This window comes from Esox lucius, chromosome 7 (genome assembly GCF_011004845.1).
Source record: "Esox lucius isolate fEsoLuc1 chromosome 7, fEsoLuc1.pri, whole genome shotgun sequence".
NCBI classification, from domain to species: Eukaryota; Metazoa; Chordata; class Actinopteri; order Esociformes; family Esocidae; genus Esox; species Esox lucius.
In genome coordinates this window covers 49105664-49130445 of record NC_047575.1, presented here as the reverse complement: position 1 = coordinate 49130445, position 24782 = coordinate 49105664, and the positions used below count along the sequence as shown (strand labels likewise).

The window sequence follows — 24782 nt, the reverse complement described above, 5'->3', positions numbered from 1 at the left end:
TAAAAACATATACATATCACTGCCCGGTAAGTAGACTGAAAAAACGTTGGGCAGGTCTGGAGTACGACGTCTCAGTTCATTAAATGTCTCTGAGCAACCACCAACAGCTTCGGAAAATATAAATCGCTCAACATCGGAAAACCTCGTTTTGCACTTCTGAGCGACGACTTTGAACCATTTTTACAATTATGCTGACAATTAAGTGCTTATGAACTACAGCATTTGCAACTTTGACAATAAATTATACACCAGTACTTAGTATATATAATGGTAACACTGAACAAACGTTGCCTGTTTTACTACGTTGTCATAAAAAGGACTGTACCATCCTTGTACTGGAAAACCAAAATATTCAAATATAATGACAATGAATCCAATACCTTTGGCAACACGTGGATATCGATTTTACCATTACAGCATGATTTGTGATAGCCTACATTCACTGCCATCTCAGGTCAATAGACAAAGGCCGAATTGCAGGTTTGCCCACTAAAATAGACGATCTCACTCTCAGATTCAGAATCAAGCGTGAATATGTATGCAACAGATCCGGATGAAGCGTGCCCATCCGCAGTATTTACGCGCGTCTCTCTAATGAACGAATTATACTCATCAGTAGCACGACGCGAATCAGACCTAGAAAAGGACGGATAACGCGCGCCCATGAGCAGCATTGACAGACGAAATACGCGCACGGATCGGTTGCGGTCAAAAAATGCACTTCGGAATCACGCCAGGGGGTGCTAAGGCTACGACAGGGGTCTGTAGCACCCACAGCACCCTAGCGTCCCATGGCTATATACATCATAACATTTTAAGTTGTGACCGGTAAGTAACATGAGTGATAACAGACTATTCAAAAAATATCCAGTAATTTACAGTTGGTGCACATTTACATATTAGCAGTTCGATATACATCTATATTGACAAAGGGTGTATTGGGGGTATTATAGTGCATTTAGATAAAGGAGGTGCATGGCTAGCATAGTCCTGAGGGAGATGGCTGAAAAAGACCATGCTATCTCATTACACCAAGATCAGAGCCAGTTGCAGGCAATGACCAGTTGAAGGAAATCTGATTTTGAAAGTGTTTGTACTGCAGTATATTATTATATAAAATATATGCAACACATTTTTATGTTTCTGTGCCAATGCACCACACAACCAACAAGCAACTCACATGTTTTCAGCATGACGAAGACTGACTTCCAGAACTTTCCACATGGTTTATTGTTTCTATACCACATTCAAATAAGTATGTAAATCTCGACAAACGGAAAATACATCCAGTGTTTAAGATGAACTTATTTCCCTTTCTCTTTCCGGAATCCCCGGATCAAGTGAGACCGTAATTTTATCAATTTCAGCCGTCTCAGGTTACAATAATTGTTTACACTGTTAGATGCCAAATATCCAGTCTGTTTTGATAAACAGGCTATATTATGCTATATAAATTGAAGTGTAACGGCTGGGCTTGTTGCTGTCGAGATATTGTACAGATGACAGTTCAGATCAAATAGTCATACAGAATGGCTGGTGTGTAATCACTACACATGCATACACCTTGCAGTCTTCAGAATCAGTCAGACTCTTCAGAATACAATCAGTCCGAATCTATGAATTTTTTTAAACGAAAAGTCCTTTTTCAGAAGTTTTGGAAGTAATTTTAACAACCATTTTGGAACAAATTAGGGTATGTCCATAATTAGGCTCTTGTTATGTCCCCCTCAGGACAACTGCTCGCTTGTGCGCTGCGCTTAGAGAATGGTGTTCCCACCCGATGCATTTTGAAACGTTTGCGCGTAGCCTAGGCCTACTGCACGAGCCTTGGTGAGCTGAAAATGTAAATAAATAATAGTCAATCAACATTTTAAGCTAAACAAAGAATAATAGGCGACATTACACCAGCAAATGTGATTATTTTGACATAGTAGAAAAAAACGCACTACCAAAAAGTGTAACCAAAACCCACACAACCCACCTCAAAGAAAAAAAAACTACATTAGACGACCCTCCCCCATTTTTTAGCCATGCAGTCCGACGCCTGGGGAATCCATGTGTGCGCGCACTTCGTGCCCCCGCATGGTCAACATCAATGCCTACTGATTGCCTCCCCAGCCGGGAAAGAGAGTGAGCGAGCAAGAGCGACAGATAGAAACACGGAGAGAGAGAGAGAGAGAGAGAGCGGGAGTGTGTATGAGAAAGAGCGAGGCAGATAGACCGTTTCGAATATATGTTCCTTTCTCTATGCTCCATCGTTCTGTCTGTGTTTCTGTGTGTTAAGCCAGAAGACCAGACCGTCTGCTATAGGATGCTGGCGCACTCAATCCATTTATAATTGCTTGGACTTTTCCCGTCATCCTAAGGTATGACTGTTCTCATTCTCTCTTGGTGTTTGGAACTTGGCTCAGCCGGAGGATACATGTTTCTACCACAGTTTTTGGAGTGTTTAGGTTGTTTGCGTCATTCAATTAATTCTCTAAAAGTTGTGTTTCTGTGTCAAGTCTTGATATAATTGAATGTGTGTGCGTGTGCGTGTGTGTCCACGAGCGTGCATGATCCTGATGAAGCGTCTCACCGGGTTCAGTTAATCTGAAAGCAACATTTTGCCGAACTGTATAACGCCACGGCGTGGCTTTATGAGCGTTTGTTTCTTTGATTAACATAAAACAAAGAAATAGCACACTCGGATTACGACAGAGTTATACCAATAATGCCGTGTGGTTAAAACTAATAACAGCTGCACCGAAGTGTCCGGGTCACCTTGTACAGCCTCGCGCCCACTGAGCCAGTCAGTTAGAAACACAGGAAACCAGATCGTGCACGGGACAGGACGGGACGAGAATTCCATCATTGATCCGATAGAAATAGATTTGCGTCATTGTTGGTTCATTGGTCACAGGTTCCATATACCTCTGTTCAGCAACCCCTTTCATTGATTTGTGAATAATCCATGTTTTTAATTTAATTAATTAACCAGCTAATGTATGTTGTGCATCATGTAGGGACAATTTAAAGTAATTTTTGTACTAAGTATAGCTGGATTTTTGACAGTAATTTACTTGATATAAAACAGTGGCTTTCAAAAGCATTGACACCATTTGACTTTTCCACATTTTATTGTGTTACAACATAACAGTAGCATTGATTTAATTGCTAGTTTGATCACTGATGCATACAAATGCCACACTGTCAAATGAAAAATGAAACGTGCAAATGTTCTAATTTAATTACAAATATGACACAGAAAACTCTTGATTGCATAAGTATTCACTCTCTTTGCTGTAGCACCCCTGAATGAGATGTGGTGCCACCAATTCTCCACCAAAGTCAAGTAAATAGTTAAATGTAGACCACCTGAAATCATGTGAAACACAGGCAATGCAGGTGTTATTTCAGGTTACCTGCGCCGGTCCCTGGAAGGTCCCACAGTTAGATAGTTCAAATTAAATTAAACCCCAATCAAAAAGTTCCTTCAACAGCGCCAATAAAGTAGGATATAGGAGCATTTCCAAGGCATTTAATATACCCCGACGCAGTAATGTCCATTATTAATATATGAAGTGAATGTGGCACAATTGTGAATCTGTCTAGAACAGGGAATCCTCAGAAACTGTACCCACTGGGTTGCACCAGCCAGGGTGACCAGCAGGAAGAGGTGGGCGAGACCGTGCATACTGCAGCAGCCAGGTTCCTAGTAATCTACTGTATAATGATAACATAAAAAAAATGTTTTAATGAATGCCATTGGTTAATATGCCTTGAGCCAATTAAATATTGAAATAATTTGCATATGTCATTCATGCTGGATAGTTCCATTTATTTAACACTGATGAAATTATTGTTTTAGGTGGCAAATTAGCAAATGATTGCAAACATCAGATGTATCTGCTGGCTCTTGAATGACACAGTCATTTAGGTAAATGTTGACCTAAGTTTTTTCTGTATTTCCAAAATTGTTGTGCATCTTTTGATTTATTGTAAAACTATACATGCAGAAGGCGGATTTTGTGTGTGCAGGTTTACTGGCATTTCTTTGTTAGGATCTGTGGGATGTTACATCTTCATATTCATTTATCACAGACATACCATATGTAGATGTCTTCTCCAACTACAGTGCACCTATCAATATATAATATGGAACCCTGGATTTTTACTTCAGTTTAATTTATGCTAATCACGCCCTCCTCTAAAATGGTTAATTTGTGAGGCTTACGAGTTTCTACTAATTCTCTGAGTATGACACTTTTCAGTATCATACCACAAATGTTTAAATGTGCCATTTTTTGTGAATGTTATTCTATCTGGACCAGGCAGGAGTAAATGATAAAAAATATATATTTTTTTTGCAACACTCGACTGTAGATGATGTTCAGGAGGTGTCTTATCTCATTAAGTTCAGATGCTGCGGGGTTTGCGGGCTACATCCGCATAGCTCTCCAGCTGAGCTCCTGGGACCCGCACAGCTGGTCATATAACAAGAGAGTGAAAGATGTAGAGAGAAATAAACAGAGAGAGAAGTAGGAATAGATAGAGAAACAGGGAGAGGGATGTGAAGGAAGTGTGGTTGGGAGTGATAAAGAGACAGAGTATGAGGTAGAGAGAAAGACAGAGAGAGGTTGAGACAGGGTGGAAGATGTAGCGAGATATAGGTACAACATTAGGTATATAAAGAGAGATTGGCATGAAGAGGTAGAGAGAGGGAGCTATGTTTGTTATTACATAGGGGATAGTTTGTTATTACACCGGGGAAATATAGTATGGTATGATATAGCAGACAGATTATATGTTATTACATAGGGGACATATAGTATAGCATGATATAGGAGACAGATAGTATGTTATTACATAGGGGACATATAGTATGGTATTATATAGGAGACGGATAGTATGTTATTACATAGGGGACATATAGTATGGTATTATATAGGAGACAGGTAGTATGTTATTACATAGGGGACATATAGTATGGTATGATATAGGGGACGGATTTTATGTTATTATATAGGGGACATATACTATGGTATGATATAGGGGACAGATAGTATGTTATTCCATAGGGAACATATAGTATGTTATTATATAGGGGACATATAGAATGGTATGATATAGAGGACATATAGTATGTTATTATAAAGGGGACATATGGTATGATACAGGGTGCATATAGAATGGTATGATGTAGGGGACATATAGAATGGTATGATGTATGGGACAGAAAGTATGTTATTACATAGGGGACATATTGTATGGTATAATATAGGGGACAGATAATATGATATAGAGGTCAGATATTATGATATTATATAGGGGAAATATAGTATGGTGTGATATAGGGGATCAATAGTATGGTATGATATGCTGTCACCCCTATCCTGTCACCTATTTCATACCATAGGCCTTATCCCCTATATGGTTACTTTTATATAATTTCTAGTATTTTTCAGTGGCTGGATGGGAAATTGACAGACTGAGACCAAGAAAGAGAGCGGGAGAGAGAGAGAGAGAGAGACAGAAAACTGAAAATGATAAATTTATGACACAATGTGACACTACAGTACATTTGCCTACAGGAGGATTCCTTCAAGTTACAACCAGTCGGAACATGATCTTGGATCATTCATGGAAACCCATTCCCTTATGACCAGGGCCCAGAGAAACTCATGGGAAACAGCCAAGATGAACCAATACTATAATCCTACATGGTTCTGTTTGTATATAGATCCTAACATGGTAGTATAGTCTACATGCTTCTGTTTGTATATAGACCATAACATGGTAGGATAGTCTACATGGTTCTGTCTGTATATTGATCCTATCATGGTAGTATAGTCTACATGGTTCTGGTTGTATATAGATTCTTAACATGGTAGGATAGTCTACATGGTTCTGGTTGTATATAGATCCTAACTAATAGTATTGTCTAAATGGTTCTGCAGGTATATAGATCCTAACATGGTAGTATAGTCTAAATGGTTCTGTTTGTATATAGATCCTAACATGGTAGTATAGTCTACATGGTTCTGGTTGTATATAGATTCTTAACATGGTAGGATAGTCTACATGGTTCAGCAGGTATATAGATCCTAACATGGTAGTATAGTCTACATGGTTCTGTTTGTATATAGATCCTAACATGGTAGTATAGTCAATCAATCACATTTATTTATAAATCCCTTCTTACATCAGCAATTGTCACAAAGTGCTTTTACAAAACACCCAGCTTGAAACCCCAAAGAGAAAACAACAACAGTGTTGAATTTCAGTGGCTAGGAAAAACTCACTAAGGAGGCAGTAATTTAGGAAGAAACCTAGAGAGGATCCAGTCTCAGAGTCCAGTCCTCTTCTAGTCTACATGGTTCTGCAGGTTTAGAGATACTATAACAGTTGCATATTCTTTATTATGCGGGCATGACGTCCTGATGTACTAGGGATGTTCATCTGCAGTCCGCAGTGCTGTCTATCTCTTAACGAAGAAGCCATGTGATTGTTTAAAGGCAAAGAATGGGAGGCTTTATTCACGCTCCACTGAACTGAACACTGAGTGCTGATGTCCACTGTGATTGGAGTACACATGTGTTAAACAGTAATGATTATTTGAGTAATTATGGTGCCATTAATTCAGGTCACTTTTACAGAAGGTTATTTGTTGTTGTCACTGTTGTAATATAGGCAAGATTCCTCTGGTGGACAGAGGTGCATATATAAAAATACGTGTTTACAATAACGACATTCAGTTCTACTGGAAAAACATGCATGCATGTGTAATACTACATAATATTTCCATTGAGCTTGGTTTTTAGTGAAGCGTGTATTTTATATCTGGGAAATACTATAAGATACACCACAGCCCTTGAGTATCACTGCCTCTGATAGTCATGTACTGCTGCAGCATTCAGTAGGTTTGTGATTGGATGACTAAATATGTAGAAGGCAGAGCTTTCCTTTCAAATTGACAAAATGCTCTGAGAGGACGTCTGACCAGGTTTAATGCATGTCCCTACCCTAAACCTTAACACTTGCCTCTAACTTTACCTAACCCTAACCCTAACTTTACCCCACCCTAACCCTAACTTTACCTAACCATAACCTTAACTTTACCCCACCCTAACCCTAACTTTACCTAACCATAACCCTATCTTTACCCCACCCTAACCCTAACTTTACCTAACCATAACCCTATCTTTACCCCACCCTAACCCTAACTTTACCTAACCATAACCCTAACTTTACCTAACCATAACCCCAGCTTTACCCCACCCTAACCCTAACTTTATCTAACCGTAACCCTAACTTTACCTCACACTAATCCTAACTTTACCTAACCCTAACCCTAACTTAAACTAACCATAACCCTAACTTTACCTCACCCTAATCCTAACTTTACCTAACCATAACCTTAACTTTACCCCACCCTAACCCTAACTTTACCTAACCATAACCCTATCTTTACCCCACCCTAACCCTAACTTTACCTAACCATAACCCTAACTTTACCTAACCATAACCCCAGCTTTACCCCACCCTAACCCTAACTTTATCTAACCGTAACCCTAACTTTACCTCACCCTAATCCTAACTTTACCTAACCCTAACCCTAACTTAAACTAACCATAACCCTAACTTTACCCCACCCTAACCCTAACTTTATCTAACCATAACCCTAACTTTACCTCACCCTAATCCTAACTTTACCTAACCCTAACCCTAACTTAAACTAACCATAACCCTAACTTTACCCCTCCCTAACCCTAACATTTGCCCAACATTGACCCTTACCTTACCCAAGTAAACTTCCAACTCCTCATAGCGCTCCTCAAGGACCACTAACACATTTAAACAAGGATCTTCTTCCTGTGTCTGTTTCCAGGGTAACTGGGTGATGGGATGGCAGTGAACCCTCTGGGCATCATGGCGGCTCCTCTTCTGTCTCCTCCTCGTTCTGTCCTCCCCTTCTTTGGCCTCCTTTACCATTTGCACCTGCACGTCCTGTGTGGTGGGGTTCATGCTCAGCAGCCTCCCATGTTCGCCTTCACCTCTTCCTCGTACAGCGTCTCTGTCTATGAGGTAGGTGACCCAGGCTACAGCTCAAACACGTTCATCAGAAGCCCACAGGTTTCTGCTTTGAGCCTTGGGCCAGTGAACAGCGTAGATTACCTGGCTGCCACAAGGCTGTGGATTTAAAACCACATGTATGTTGTGCCCTTTAGCAAAGCATGGAACCACTTATATGCCCGTGCCAATGGCTCAGGGTGGCACTGAAGGCAGATTTGAAAGATTATTATCCAGTGGATTAATAAAGTGATTCTGCAGCATTCTCTCCTCTCCTCTTCTCTCCTCTCCTCTTCTGTTGTTCCCTCTACTCCTCCCCTCTTCTCTTCTCTCCTTTTCTGTTGTTCCCTCTACTCCTCCCCTCTTCTCTTCTCTCCTTTTCTGTTGTTCCCTCTACTCCTCTACTTCTCTCCTCTTCTGTTGTTCCCTCTACTCCTCCCCTCTTCTCTTCTATTGTTCCCTCTACTCCTCCCCTCTTCTCTTCTGTTGTTCCCTCTACTCCTCCCCTCTTCTCTTCTGTTGTTCCCTCTACTCCTCTTCTCTCCTCTTCTGTTGTTCCCTCTACTCCTCCCCTCTCCTCTTCTGTTGTTCCCTCTACTCCTCTCTTCTCTTCTCTCCTCTTCTGTTGTTCCCTCTACTCCTCTACTCCTCTCCTCTTCTGTTGTTCCCTCTACTCCTCCCCTCTCCTCTTCTGTTGTTCCCTCTACTCCTCTCTTCTCTTCTCTCCTCTTCTGTTGTTCCCTCTACTCCTCTACTCCTCTCCTCTTCTGTTGTTCCCTCTACTCCTCCCCTCCTCTCTTCTCTCCTCTTCTGTTGTTCCCTCTACTCCTCTACTCCTCTCCTCCTCTGTTGTTCCCTCTACTCCTCCCCTCTCCTCTTCTCTTCTCTTCTCTCCTCTTCTGTTGTTCCCTCTACTCCTCCCCTCTCCTCTTCTCTCCTCTTCTGTTGTTCCCTCTACTCCTCCCCTCTTCTCTTGTCTCCTCTTCTGTTGTTCCCTCTACTCCTCTACTCCTCTCCTCTTCTGTTGTTCCCTCTACTCCTCCCCTCTCCTCTTCTCTTCTCTCCTCTTCTGTTGTTCCCTCTACTCCTCCCCTCTTCTCTTCTCTCCTCTTCTGTTGTTCCCTCTACTCCTCCCCTCTTCTCTTCTCTCCTTTTCTGTTGTTCCCTCTACTCCTCTTCTCTCCTCTTCTGTTGTTCCCTCTACTCCTCTTCTCTTCTCTCCTCTCTTCTTCTGTTGTTCCCTCTACTCCTCTTCTCTTCTCTCCTTTTCTGTTGTTCCCTCTACTCCTCTCCTCTCCTATCACCTCTTTTACTTGTTTCTCTCCTCTTGTCAATTTTTTTCTATTTTCCTATTTTCTAATCTATTTGTTTTGGTTCTATTTTCATCTGTTCTGTTCTATTGTAGAACTCTGCAGCCAGGACGTATGCCCAGAGCTCCATGCGGATGGGCGTGGTCCTAAACCTGGCCCTTGGCTGGAAGGTGAGGTACTTCATCGAGGCTGGGGACAGTGAGGGCATCTTTCAGGTAAGAAGGAGCCACTCAGAACCCTCTACTAAGACTGAAACCAATTTCTTCATCCAGTGATTCAATCTGTCAGCATTTGCTGTAGTTTCCCAGGAGTGCCACAATATACTCAGATATTTTAATGTATTTCTAATACAATGTGCAGCCTTGTGATTGACCTGGACTAACTTGTCCTCCCAGGCTGAGAGCATGGAGTTGGGGGATTTCAGTTTCCTTAGGGTTCGAACCAATGGAGGCAGTGGAGGAACCTTGAACCGGGAAGTACAAGACAACTATACACTGATGGTAAGGACCCCAGTCCTAACCTGAACCCAAACCCCCTAACCCTAACCTTAACGCCACGTTTTCATAACTAAACCTAACCTTAACACCATGTTGTCATGACTAACCTTAACACCATGTTTTCATGACTAACCCTAACACCATGTTGTCATGACTAACCTTAACCTTAACACCATGTTGTCATAACTAACCCTAACCTTAACACCATGTTGTCATGACTAACCTAACCTTAACACCATGTTGTCATGACTAACCCTAACCTTAACACCATGTTGTCATGACTAACCTAACCTTAACACCATGTTGTCATGACTAACCTTAACACCATGTTGTCATGACTAACCTAACCTTAACACCATGTTGTCATGACTAACCCTAAACTTAACACCATCTTGTCATGACTAACCTTAACACCATGTTGTCATGACTAACCCTAAACTTAACACCATGTTGTCATGACTAACCTTAACACCATGTTGTCATGACTAACCCTAAACTTTACACCATGTTGTCATGACTAACCTTAACACAATGTTGTCATGACTAACCCTAACCTTAACATCATGTTGTCATAACTAACCCTAACACCATGTTGTCATGACTAACCTAACCTTAACACCATATTGTCATGACTAACCCTAAACTTAACACCATGTTGTCATGACTAACCTTAACACCATGTTGTCATGACTAACCCTAACCCTAACACCATGTTGTCATGACTAACCTTAACACCATGTGTTCATGATTAACCCTAACCTTAACATCATGTTGTCATGACTAACCCTAACCTTAACACCATGTTGTCATAACTAACCCTAACCTTAACATCATGTTGTCATAACTAACTCTAACCCTAACACCATGTTGTCATGACTAACCCTAACACCATGTTGTCATGACTAACCTTAACACCATGTTGTCATGACTAACCCTAAACTTAACACCATCTTGTCATGACTAACCTTAACACCATGTTGTCATGACTAACCTAACCTTAACACCATGTTGCCATGACTAACCCTAAACTTAACACCATGTTGTCATGACTAACCTTAACACCATGTTGTCATGACTAACCCTAAACTTTACACCATGTTGTCATGACTAACCTTAACACAATGTTGTCATGACTAACCCTAACCTTAACATCATGTTGTCATAACTAACCCTAACACCATGTTGTCATGACTAACCTAACCTTAACACCATATTGTCATGACTAACCCTAAACTTAACACCATGTTGTCATGACTAACCTTAACACCATGTTGTCATGACTAACCCTAACCCTAACACCATGTTGTCATGACTAACCTTAACACCATGTGTTCATGATTAACCCTAACCTTAACATCATGTTGTCATGACTAACCCTAACCTTAACACCATGTTGTCATAACTAACCCTAACCTTAACATCATGTTGTCATAACTAACTCTAACCCTAACACCATGTTGTCATGACTAACCCTAACACCATGTTGTCATGACTAACCTTAACACCATGTTGTCATGACTAACCTTAACACCATGTTGTCATGACTAACCCTAACCTTAACACCATGTTGTCATGACTAACCTTAACACCATGTTGTCATAACTAACTCTAACCCTAACACCATGTTGTCATGACTAACCTTAACACCATGTTGTCATGACTAACCCTAACCTTAACACCATGTTGTCATGACTAACCTTAACACCATGTTGTCATGACTAACTCTAACCCTAACACCATGTGTTCATGACTAACCTTAACACCATGTTGTCATGACTAACCTTAACACCATGTTGTCATGACTAACCCTAACCTTAACACCATGTTGTCATGACTAACCCTAACCCATAAGCCTACAGCATTTTGTCAGGACTTGATTTTTTTTTCTTCAACTTTTCACTGTTCCATGTGTCCAAATACTGTCAAGGCATGTTTGTTGTTGGTTTAGTTTCATGTTAGTTAGTTCATTTTCATCAAAGAAGGAAAACACATACATGCACATACACTGACCTTGAAAGAATGACTTTAACCTGTTATCACTGAGCTGAAACATCTTTCCCTAATCAATTAATCAATCATGTCTGGGATTGTGTTTGTGTGTGTGTGTGTGTGTGTGTGTGTGCAGGTGCGGGCCACAACACAGGGTGGGCTGGAGGCCTTCGCCACTGTCTACATCAACATCCTAGACATGAATGACCTTCGACCTCTTTTTTCTCCGACCTCGTACTCCTTTGTGGTCCCTGAGGGCGCTCCGCTGGGTTCCAGCGTTGGCCAGGTTACCGCCACGGACGCAGACATCGGGTCCAATGGAGAGTTCTACTACTTTTTCAGGTTCTTGGACAGTAGAACGTTTCATTTTCCATATTACATTTTTGGGAAGAATGTTGTAATAATAATATTATGTATGATAGTAATGCAAAAATGTGTAATTATTAATTATTATAATTATTTCTATATGTATGTTTCATCACCATTCCCTCTCGATTTCAGCACCATTCACTCTGTTTCCGCACCATTCACACTGCCTCAGCACCATTCACTCTCTGTTTAAGCACCATTCACTCTCTGTTTCAGCACCATTCACTCTCGGTTTCAGCTCCATTCACTCCTTTTTTCAACACCATTCACTCTCTGTTTCAACACCATTCACTCTCTGTTTCAGCACCATTCACTCTGTTTCAGCTCCATTCACTCTTTTTTTCAGCAACATTCACTCTCTGTTTCAGCACCATTCACTCTCTGTTTCAGCACCATTCCATCTCTGTTTCAGCACCATTCACTCTCTGCATCAGCACTATTCACTCTCTGCTTCAGCACCGTTCACTCTCTGTTTCCGCACCATTCACTCTCTGTTTCCGCACCATTCACTCTCTGTTTCCGCACCATTCACTCTCTGTTTCTGCACCATTCACTCTCTGTTTCAGCACCATTCACTCTGTGTTTCAACACCATTCACTCTGCTTCAGCACCATTCACTCTCTGTTTCCATACAATTTACTCTCTGTTTCTGCACCAATCATCATATCTGAACCACCTTAAGAACTAAGATACATTGGCCTGTAAGAAATGTGCTTTATTAAATAAAATTTGTCTTGTCACCAGGGAGCGCGTGGAACTGTTTTCTGTGCACCCTACCAGCGGGGTCGTGACCCTGACTGGCCAACCAATCCCAGGCCAGCGGATTGAGCTGGAGGTACGGGCAGTGGACAGAGGGATGAAGCTCTATGGGACCAATGGGGTCAGCAGCACAGCTAAGGTATTCACCTAGAGGTCAGAGGTCAGAGGGGCTTTCCATGACTCAACTGTAACTAAGAACAATACTGTATGCTGTTGTGATCCTAGAGGTCAGAGGGACTAACTAGGACTCAGATCAGCCGCAGTTATAAACGCAGTTCATCTTCCTGGGTCAGGAAGCAGAGAACGTATTTGTGTGTGTGTGTGTGTGTGTGCATGTGTATATAGCCAATGAACAAAGAAAAATGTATGAAGAAATATGGAATTATATTCTATTTGTGTGTCCTAACCATGCATTCTTGACCTAAACCTCTTTTAAAGGACTGTGTGTTCAAGCCTCAGATCTCTGGGTTGTGACATTATATTCATCCTGCATCTGCAGAAACAGCAGCAGCCATTAGTCAGTGTGATTAACTACGGCTGAGCAAGAACATTCTGTTTTATGAGACAAGGGCAGGTTTTCCCAAAAACATTGGTAGAGCCTGAATGCTTTTGGCAATGGATGATTTCATAATATAATAACTAAACATGTTACATGTATGTATGTGTCGTATATGTACGCTGTTTTTAAACAGGAAGACGTGGAATGTTGTATAAGCAGTAGTTATTAGGGTCCCCTTCAACCTCAGCAACAACAACTAATCCTGGCAACCAATCTGAAATCAAAGCACTGTACGGTAGACGAGGCTTGTAAGACCATGGTTTTGGGTTTGATTCCCAGAGGTGACAGGGAATGGAAAGTGTGAAGATGTAAGCACTCACTACTGATAAGCTGCTCCGGATAAGAGTGTCTGCTCAATGACTGGAATGTAAAATGTTTAGGCATCAGAGCTGGCCTGTTGAGTTCCCTACAGGCATTTAAAAGTCTGTGGGCTATTTGTTATGTCTGAAGTAACACTGTATCATTGGTCAAACATAATGTTTTCCAGCAGTTTGCTACAGCCTGGTTGCAGGCTGATTGGTCACTTGTTTGAACCATTATAGGGTGCTTTCCTATTCTTGGGTAGCAGAATTAATTTGGCTTCCCCCCATGTCCTGTGGCAGACAGATAAAAAGTGTGGAAAACAGGACTGTAATATTATGTGCTATCAACTCCAGGAACTCCATTCCCGTCCTGGTCATAGATGGAGAGGAAACATCTCTTTTTGCACCTTTTCCACAATGACTTTGTGGAATTCAAGACTACAGTGCTAGATTTTGTCATATATGGACATGATGGCTCAGCATTTCTTTCAGCTATGTTATTCCTCTGTCTGCTAAACATCCTAAATATAAACAAGTGGTTGGCAATATTAAATCATCTGAGCTACAATTCCCCTGCAATAATTTGGTACTGTCATCCCCTACAGTCATCCACTATAGTCATCCCTTACAGTCATCCCCAACAATCATCCCTTTCTTCCATGCAGTTTTCAATTCCATTTCCATTAGGAGTTGAGAGTTCCTAACAGCCTGTTTTTATTCTGATGTGTTAATCATGTTGCTCCTCCTTTCATTACATAGCAGCAGATGTTTGTAACATCCTCCACATAGGATGATTTACAACCCCATTTGCAAACAAGTTGGGACGCCGTGTAAAATAGAAAGAAAAACCGAATGCAATGATGTGCAAATCATTTAAACCCTAAATTCAATATAAAATAGTACTAAGACAACATATCAAATGTTGGAACTGAGAAATGTTATTGGTTTCGTCAAAAGCCCACATTGAACTTAGTGCCAGCAAAATGTTTCGAAAAAGCTGGGACAGGGGCAACAAAAGACAGGAAAAGTTGTGTAATGCAAAAAATAAAAAACCTGGTGGAAAATCTCACATCTAATTAGGTTAATTGGCAACAGGTCAGTAACATGATTGGGTATGAAAAGGGCATCCCAGAGAGGATGGGTCTTTCAGAAATAAAGTTAGGGAGGAGTTCACCACTCTCTGAAAGACTATGCAGGCAAATAGTGCAACTATTTAAGAATAACGTTTGGGAATCTCATCATCTACGGTACATAATATAATTAATGAGAGAAATCTCTGCATGCTAGGGACAAGGCCAAAAACAAAATTGGATGGCCATGATCTTCGGGCCCTCAGGCGGCACTGCATTAAACACAGACACAATTCTGTAGTATCACTGCATGGGCTAAGGAACACTTCTGAAAACCACTGTCTGTGAACACAGTACGTCACTGCATCCATAAATGCCAGTTAAAACTCTACCATGTAAAGAAGAAACCAGATATAAACAAGATCCAGAAATGCTTCCACGTTCTCTGGGCCTGAGCTCATTTAAGATGGACTGAGGCGAAGTGGAAAACTGTCCTGTGGTCTGACAAATCAAAATTTGAAATAACTTTTGGGAATCATGGACGCCGCCTCCTCCAGACTAAAGAGGAGAGGGACCATCTGGCTTCTTATCAGCGCACAGTTCAAAAGCCAGCATCCATGATGGTATGGGGGTGCATTAGTGCACATGGCATGGGTGACTTGCACATCTGTGAAGGCACCATTAATACTGAACAGTATATGCAGGTTTTGGAGCAACATATGGTGCCATCCAGACAACATATTTTTCAGGGAAGGTCTTGCTAAACTCAACAAGACAAAGCCAAACCACATTCTGCACGTATTATAACAGCATGTCTCTGTAGTAAAAGAGTCCAGGTGCTAAACTGGCCTGCCTGCAGTCCAGACCTGTCACCCATTGAAAACTTTTGGCACACTATAAAACAAATTATACGAATAAAGGAGACACAACAATTGGTCTCCTCAGTTCCCAAACACTTACAGAGTTTTGTTAAAAGAAGAGGTGATGCAATACAGTGGTAAACATGCCCCTGTCCCAACTTTTTTGAAAAGTGTTGCTGGCATCAAATAAAAAACGGGCATGTATTTTTCCAAAAACAATAAAATCTCTCTGTTTCAACATTTGATATGTTGTCTTAGAACTATTTTCAATTGAATATTCGGGATAAATGTTTTGCACATCATTGCATTCTGTTTCTGCATTTTACGCAGCTTCCCAACTTTTTGGGAAATGGGTTTTTTCATAATCGTTGACTTTCTGTGACATTACCTATGGTTTTTCTAGATTGCTAGTTTTTCTGATGCTGTAATCACTAATGACTGTGGATGTGGATACTGCTGCAGATGTGATCAATACATGGTTGTCTTTACTATTTGTAAATACCTTGTCAGTTTGGCTGATGATCTCAACTGCATTTCATTAATTCGCTGGTTACAGTTTAAAAGCAAGTTTTTTTGTGGACAACTTGAAGACAGCTAGTCAATTCTTAATTCACCCATAAAATATATATACTTCAATATCCCATACACAGCCGAGCATTTCACATAAACAATCCAAATACTGTCAGCACTTGAAATTCCAGCCTCTCATGAGAATTTGTATTCGTCATGCAAAACAAATCTGTACTCAAGGTGCTTCCACATCATCCTACTTTCACAAGTCCTCTCTCCTCCTAACAGGAATGAGGCTCTTATTGGTTCCTCACATGAAATATAAAAATTGCCAAGCTTCTCGGAAAACATGCTTTTCACAAGTTCTCTCTGGTAAACCAATGATTGGTTTGCAAGGTGGGACTTCAAATGGGTGATCATGTAAATGTATTTACATCATTATCATATACTGCCTCATTACCTTATTAACATAAACAACCTTATTGACATATACAGCCTTGGCACTGCATTAACATGTACTGCCTTGGTACATCATTACAATATACTGCCTTGGTACCTCATTAACATATACAGCCTCATTAACCTCATTAACATATACAACCTCATTGACATATACAGCCTTGGCACTGCATTAACATATACTGCCTTGGTTCCTCATTAACATATACAACCTCATGAACATATGCTGCCTTGGTACCTCTTTAACATATACAACCTCCTTAACATATACTGTATTGGTACCTCATTAACATATACAACCTCATTAACAAGGTTTGAAATAATTATTCTAAATTGAAATAGTTATTGTGTCCTTCAAACGTTGCTTTTGTCAAAGAATCCTCTATTTGCAGCAATTACAGTCCTGCAGAGCTTTGGCATTCTAGTTGTCAATTTGTTGGGGTAATCTGAAGAGATTTCACCACATGTTGGATTGACTTGATGTGCTTGATGGGCACTTCTTACATACCATACGGTCAAGCTGCTCCCACAACAGCTCAATAGGGTTGAGATCCAGTGACTGTTCTGGTCACTCCATTATTGACAGAATACCAGCTGACTGCTTCTTCCTTAAATAGTTCTTGCATAGTTTGGAGCTATGCTTTGGGTCATTGTCCTGTTGTAGGAGGAAATTGGCTCCAATCAAGCGCCCTCCACAGGGTATGGCATAATGTTGCAAAATGGAGTGATAGCCTTCCATCTTCAAGAACACTATTATCCTGTGCAAATCTCAAACTTTACCACAACCAAAGCACCCCCAGACCATCACATTGCCCTCACCAAACTTCACAGATAGCATCAAGCACTCCACCATCTTTTCACTTGGTCTGCATCTTACGAATGTTCTTTTTTGTGATCTGCACGCCTCAAACTTAGATTTGTCTGTCCATACTTTTTTCCAATCTTCCTCTGTCCTGTGTGTGTGATCATTTGCTCATCTTAATCTTTTCTTTTTATTGGCCAGTCTAAGATATGGCTTTTTCTTTTAAACTCTATCTAGAAGGCCAACATCCTGGAGTCGCTTCTTCACTGTTGAAGTTGAGACTGGTGTTTTTTGCAGGTACTATTTAATGAAGCTACCAGTTGAGGACATGTGAGGTGTCTGATTCTCAAACTAGACATACTAATTTTTTTGTCCTCTTGCTCAGTTGTATATCTGGGTCTCCCACTCCTCTCTATTTTGGTTAGAGATAGTTTGTGTTGTTCTGTGAACAGAGTAGTACACAGTGTTGTACGAGATATTCAATTTCTTGGCAATTTCTCGCAGATGCTAACTTGCATAAAGAAGGCCAGTTGTATTGCTTCTTTAATCAGCACAGCAGTTTTCAGCTTTGCTAATATAATTGCAAAAGAGCTTTCTAATGATCAGTTAGCCTTTTAAAATGATATACTTGGATTTACAAACACAACATGCCCCTGGAACACAGGACTGATGGTGGCTGTTAACAGGACTCTGTACCCCTATGTAGATTTACCAGTTAAAATTAGTTTCCAGCTACAATAGTCATTTACAACATAAACGATGTCTACACTGTATTTCTGATCAGTCTGGTGTTATTTTAATGTACAAATAGTTTTCTTTTATTTTGAGAACAAGGACATTTCTAAGTGACCCCAAACTTTTGAACAGTTGTGTATCTGAGTGCAGTTCTGAAATAACTTGAATATGAACATTATTTGATGTTAGCAAGTTGGCAATTTAACAAACCGTGTTTTATAGGCTACATATGTTAATGTTGTCTATTTTTAGCCAATTTCTGTGTTGCTTGTTTGTTTTTTTGAGCCATCCTGGGAGATTTAGCAAGATAGACATGCCAGGGGGATATACATTGGAGCCAGTGGTATCATGTTGGCTGTCCACTGTAACTGCCACAAAGGCTGACAGTCCCAATGACTAAAATAATGCTCAACTCTGGGAGAACCACATCTCTACTTATGGCCCCCTCAGTGGTAACCATGCCAACGTGAGGTCAAAAATAACATACATACAAGATTATGATTGACAGATTATTTTTTTTGGTCTCTGGGATTCCTAAGGTGTGCATTAAAATAGCTTTTATCTGTAGGAATTATAATACCAAGACATTTGACCAATCCTCAATTGACCAATCATCAACTGACTAATCATCAATTGACCAATCATTCACCAGGTGGTCCTGACGGTAGAGCAGGTGAATGAGTTTGCTCCGGTTCTGTCCGCGGTGGGCCTGGTGCCGTCCTGGTTGGACGGTGACCCAGTGTTTGCTGTTGTCACGGTGGAGGACCAGGATGAGGGGATCAGTGGGGATGTCGAATGGGTCTCCATTGTGGAGGGGGATCCCCTGGAACTGTTCAAGGTGGACCGGTCGGTTGGCAACACATTCACGGTAGGATGTGTGGATATACATACAGCTCCGGAAAAAATAAAGAGACCATTGCATCGTTTTCTTTCCTTTCCAAAAAAGTTGAAAAGGAAAGTTTTGAGTGAGGAACAGAAGCGTTGAATTTGCAGTGGTCTCTTAATTTTAACCATTCCTTTTTTCACTCAAAACCTTCCTTTTCGACTTTTTGGGAAAGTAAAGCAAAAGGTGCAGTGATCTCTTAATTTTTTCCGGAGCTGTATGTACAGATCTAATTACAGGTAGAATATATGGATATCTAGATCTAATTACAGGTAGAATATATGGATATCTAGATCTAATTACAGGTAGAATATATTAATATCTAGATCTAATCACAGGTAGAATATATGGATATCTAGATCTAATTACAGGTAGAATATATGGATATCTAGATCTAACTACAGGTAGAATATATGGATATCTAGATCTAATTACAGGTAGAATATATGGATATCTAGATCTAATTACAGGTATAATATATGGATATCTAGATCTAATCATAGGTAGAAAATATAGATGTATCTAATAATAGACATTATGGTTATATAAATCCTATCAGGGCATGAGAGGTCACTGAATGATTTGATGAGTATGAAAATTATCATTTTCATTTTGTCATATTTTCTTATTCGATTTCTGGTGCAGAACGGGAATGATAAATTCTGCGCCCAAAAATAGGTCTCTGTAGATCTTCTGCTCTCTTCATTTTTTTCTTCTCTCTTCTCTACTCATATTTCATCTCTTTTTTTTACTACAATATCTGCTCCTCTCAGGTAAAGAGGTCAGTGGTGGTTGACTGGGAGAAGTTCCCGTTTGGTTGTAACCTGACTCTTCAGGCTAGAGACCGAGGAACTCCTCCTCTCTTCTCCAACACCCAGGTCGTCCAGATACTAGTGAAAAAACCAGAACCCGTCCAGGTGAATCATTCCCCTTCACGTCTGAAGTCTATCCCCCTTCACATCTGTAGTCTCTCCCCCTTCATGTCTGAAGTCTCTCCCCCTTCACGTCTGAAGTCTCTCCCCCTTCACGTCTGAAGTCTCTCACCCTTCACGTCTGAAGTCTCTCACCCTTCACGTCTGAAGTCTATCCCCCTTCACGTCTGAAGTCTATCCCCCTTCACATCTGAAGTCTCTCACCCTTCACGTCTGAAGTCTCTCACCCTTCACGTCTGTAGTCTCTCCCCCTTCACGTCTGAAGTCTATCCCCCTTCACATCTGTAGTCTCTCCCCCTTCACGTCTGAAGTCTATCCCCCTTCACATCTGAAGTCTCTCACCCTTCACGTCTGAAGTCTCTCCACCTTCACATCTGTAGTCTCTCACCCTTCACAAACCCTATTACAGTTTTCTGAGTGTATCCTAATACATTAAATGTTCACTTTAATTTCATATGCAGTTTGATCAATGTGTAATTGATGGAGTTGGATGTCCCTGTCCAGGTGAGGTTTAAAAAGCAGCTCTACCAGGTGCGACTCAGTGAGATAGCCCCCCCTGGCTCCATTGTGGTGGAGGTTCAGATCACCCCGAAGCCTCTCAGTGTCACCTACAGCTTTAGGCTCTTCTCTGCCCCGCCTCATTTCCTCATCAACCCTCTGACTGGGGTCATCGTCACGACGACAACTCTGACCAGCCTATCCCAGGAGGTGGTGGAGCTCGAGGTGATTGAGGAGGGCAGTAAAGTGAATACCAGGGTCCAGGTGATGCTTCCTCTTTCACCGTTGTCAAGGTTACCTACGTTGAGTGTTTCTGCAGATGACTGACAGGCTCCGCCCTCCCCTTAGGTCACCGTGGAGGATGCTAACGACAACACGCCCACATTCACCAGGTCCGCATACGATGTGTCGGTGGATGAGACCACGCCGGTCGGCACGGTGATCTTGGTGGTGTCGGCAGTGGATGATGACAGAGGAGAGAACGGGTGCATCACTCACAGCCTCGCAGGGCTCCAGGCGTTGCCGTTCACCATCGATCAGGACTCAGGGGAGGTACTGGTGGCGCCGGCCGTGTTGTTCCTCGCCGTGGGTATTCATCCTGCAAGAATTGACAACCCAATTATCTCGACTCCTTTCCTTTCCCGACCCATTTGCTCTTCCTCTCCTCTGTGCTCTCACCTCCCCATTCCTCTCTTGTCCTCTGCTCCTTCCTTCCTCCCTTCTCCTCCCCTCTCCTGTCCTCTTCTCTCCTCACCACCCTGTCTCTGTCTTTCTCTCTCCTCTCCACTCAGCTGAGGACCACTAGTGAGTTGGACTATGAGACGTTAGCGGATCTCTTCACGTTCTCAGTGCGAGCCTCGGACTGGGGTTCTCCGTACCGGCGGGAGAACGAGGTCAACGTGACTGTGCGCGTTGTCAACGTGAATGACAACAGACCGCTCTTTGAGAGGGTCAGTTGTCGAGGGATGATTGGGCGTGACTTCCCTGTGGGACAGAACATTGTCACCATGTCGGCTGTGGGTAGGTTGGCTAAACTCCAGGTCTGGACAGTGTTTCTGTGTGTGCTTGAGTGATTGCTCACCATTGATTGGGTGGAAACCTCCCTCACTATGTTGTCTAGTTTCCAAGGTCTTAATGGATAATCAAGCACAAGACACTGTAGTTGCTTGCTTTAACCTACACAGGGTGTTGGGAACAGAGTTTTGGGGACACAGTGATGGGGACAGAACAAGGTTTTGGGGACAGGACAGAGAGCTGGGGACAGGACAAAGTTTTGGGGACAGGATGTTGGGGACAGAACACGGTGTTGGGGACAGAGTGCTGGGGACAGGACAGGGTTTTGGGGGCATGACAAGATGTTGGGGACAGGATTTTGGAGTGTTAGGGAATGTGTTGGGGACAGGATGTTGGGGACAGTGTTGTGGAAAGGGTGTTGGGAACAATGTTGGGGTCAGTGTGTTGGGGAAAGTGTTGGGGACAGGATGTTGTGGAAAGTGTTGGGGATTTTTTGGGGACAGGATGTTGGGGACAGTGTTGGGGACAGGATGTTGGGGACAGTGTTGGGGACTTGTTGATAACAGGATGTTGGGGACTTGTTGGGGACAGGGTGTTGGGGAAAGTGTTGGGGACAGGATGTTGGGGACAGTGTTGGGGACTTGTTGTGGACAGGATGTTGGGGACATGATGTTGGGGACAGTGTTGGGGACTTCTCTGGGACAGAACGTTGGGGACAGTTGGGGACTTGTCGGGGACAGCATTAGGAACAGGATGTTGGGGACTTGTTGGGGACAGCATTGGGAACAGGAGGTTGGGGACAGTGTTGGGGACAGGATGTTAGGGACAGTGTTGGGAATTGTTGGGGACAGAATGTTGGGGACAGAGTTTGGGACTTGTTGGGGACAGTGTTGGGGACAGGATGTTAGGGACAGTGTTGGGAATTGTTGGGGACAGAATGTTGGGGACAGTGTTTGGGACTTGTTGGGTACAGTGTTGGGGACAGGATGTTAGGGACAGTGTTGGGGACTTGTTGGGGACAGCATTGGGAACAGAATGTTGGGGACAGTTATAACTGGACTGCATTTGGTAAAAACAGTTGATTGATTTATTGACATATAGACATTGAAGTTGCATTGCGTTGGTATTGCAGACATAGACGACCTGGGGCTGGTGAAGTACAGGATCCTGTCAGGTAATGAGCTGGATTATTTCAACCTGAACCCAGACTCTGGAGTCCTGTTCCTGAGGAGGTCCCTGGCCTCCGCTAACCTCAAGACGGGTGTCTTCAACCTGAAGGTACTTCACTTAATTTAACCGGATTGACATTGTCCATTCCTCTGAAGTGAGCTAAATAAGGAATGGGGTTTCATTCCAAAGCCCTCCTGGCTGTTCTTTTTCCTCTGAAGGTGGAGGCGACCGATGGGGAGCTGCGTTCAGAGCCCACCTATGTCAACGTCACTGTGGTCCGGGGAAGGATGCCGTCCCGTAGCCTCACCTGTCAGGACACCGGCGTGGCTCAGAGGATGGCGGAGATGCTGCTACGGGTATCACGTCCATGTGTTTATGTCAACGTCACAGCGTTATCGTTGCAATATCGGCGCACATGGAACTTCATTGTCAGGAAACCCCTCCCTCACCCCTGAGTCATGTGACGGAGTGCTACGAACAGTCTCCTGATGGCTATTGTGGAAGGGGGTGGGTTGTGTAACAGACCTAAGGCGCGATCCTCTCATAAAAATGTCCACGAACCACTCTGGTTTTAAATCATCGATCCAGACTCCCTAGAGAGTAGTTTAATTAAGAGTCTGTTTTTGTCAAGAATGTTTGGATAATCAACATACCATACAGACAGCCAGAGACGCACAGAGAACTTTCAGGTCTTTACAAACGCCTTCCCCAAAGTAGTTAGTAGAATTTTAGCCCAAAAATGTGCAATCCTCTACAGAGCTATTTCACCACAGAAGAGCTATATCAACAGGGAAAAACTAAATCTGTTCTCAACCGAAGAGCCACATAACGAAGAAAGAGCTACCGCATGTCACCATGGAGGAGCTTCAGTATATCACCATGGAGGAGCTTCAGTATATCACCATGGAGGAGCTTCAGTATATCACCATGGAGGAGCTTCAGTATATCACCATGGAGGAGCTTCAGTATATCACCATGGAGGAGCTTCAGTATATCACCATGGAGGAGCTTCAGTATATCACCATGGAGGAGCTTCAGTATATCACCATGGAGGAGCTTCAGTATATCACCATGGAGGAGCTTCAGTATATCACCATGGAGGAGCTTCAGTATATCACCATGGAGGAGCTTCAGTATATCACCATGGAAGAGCTTCAGTATATCACCATGGAGGACCTTAAGTATATCACCATGGAGGAGCTTCAGTATATCACCATGGAGGAGCTTCAGTATATCACCATGGAGAAGCTTCAGTATATCACCATGGAAGAGCTTCAGTATATCACCATGGAGGAGCTAAAGTATATAACCACCGAGGAGCTATGTCACAACGGAAGATCCATATCACCATGGAAGAGTAATAGTATGTTACCATGGAAGAGTAATAGTATATAACCATGGAAGAGTAATAGTAGATCACCATGGAAGAGTAATAGTATATTACCATGGAAGAGCAATAGTATATTACCATGTAAGAGTAATAGTATATCACCATGTAAGAGTAATAGTATATCACCATGGAAGAGTAATAGTATATTACCATGGAAGAGTAATAGTATGTTACCATGGAAGAGTAATAGTATATAACCATGGAAGAGCAATAGTATATTACCATGGAAGAGCTATAGTATGTTACCATGGAAGAGCTATAGTATATTACCATGGAAGAGCTATAGTATGTTACCATGGAAGAGCTATAGTATATCACCATGGAAGAGCTATAGTATATTACCATGGAAGAGCTATAGTATATTACCATGGAAGAGCTATAGTATGTTACCATGGAAGAGCTATATTACCATGGAAGAGCTATAGTATGTTACCATGGAAGAGCAATATTATATTACCATGGAAGAGCTATAGTACATTACCATGTAAGAGCTATAGTATGTTACCATGGAAGAGCAATAGTATATTACCATGGAAGAGCTATAGTACATTAACATGGAAGAGTTATATTACCATGGAAGAGCTATAGTATGTTACCATGGAAGAGCAATATTACCATGGAA

The 24782-nt window shown here is 42.0% G+C and overlaps 1 protein-coding gene across 1 annotated transcript in view; it reads left to right on the top strand.

Moving 5' to 3' along the window:
* Positions 1 to 2225: 2225 nt before the first annotated feature.
* LOC105026649 (protocadherin Fat 3) overlaps positions 2226 to 24782 on the top strand; it is a 159671-nt gene continuing 137114 nt past the window's right edge. The window contains exons 1-13 of the mRNA XM_029121213.2: positions 2226 to 2366; positions 7871 to 8067; positions 9458 to 9577; positions 9758 to 9862; positions 11985 to 12190; positions 12962 to 13115; positions 18926 to 19141; positions 19930 to 20073; positions 20593 to 20850; positions 20935 to 21171; positions 21378 to 21606; positions 22733 to 22878; positions 22989 to 23126. Of these exons, the coding sequence (XP_028977046.2) occupies positions 7888 to 8067; positions 9458 to 9577; positions 9758 to 9862; positions 11985 to 12190; positions 12962 to 13115; positions 18926 to 19141; positions 19930 to 20073; positions 20593 to 20850; positions 20935 to 21171; positions 21378 to 21606; positions 22733 to 22878; positions 22989 to 23126 (2133 nt within the window). The 5' untranslated portion in view covers positions 2226 to 2366; positions 7871 to 7887. The remainder of the gene's footprint in view (positions 2367 to 7870; positions 8068 to 9457; positions 9578 to 9757; positions 9863 to 11984; positions 12191 to 12961; positions 13116 to 18925; positions 19142 to 19929; positions 20074 to 20592; positions 20851 to 20934; positions 21172 to 21377; positions 21607 to 22732; positions 22879 to 22988; positions 23127 to 24782) is intronic.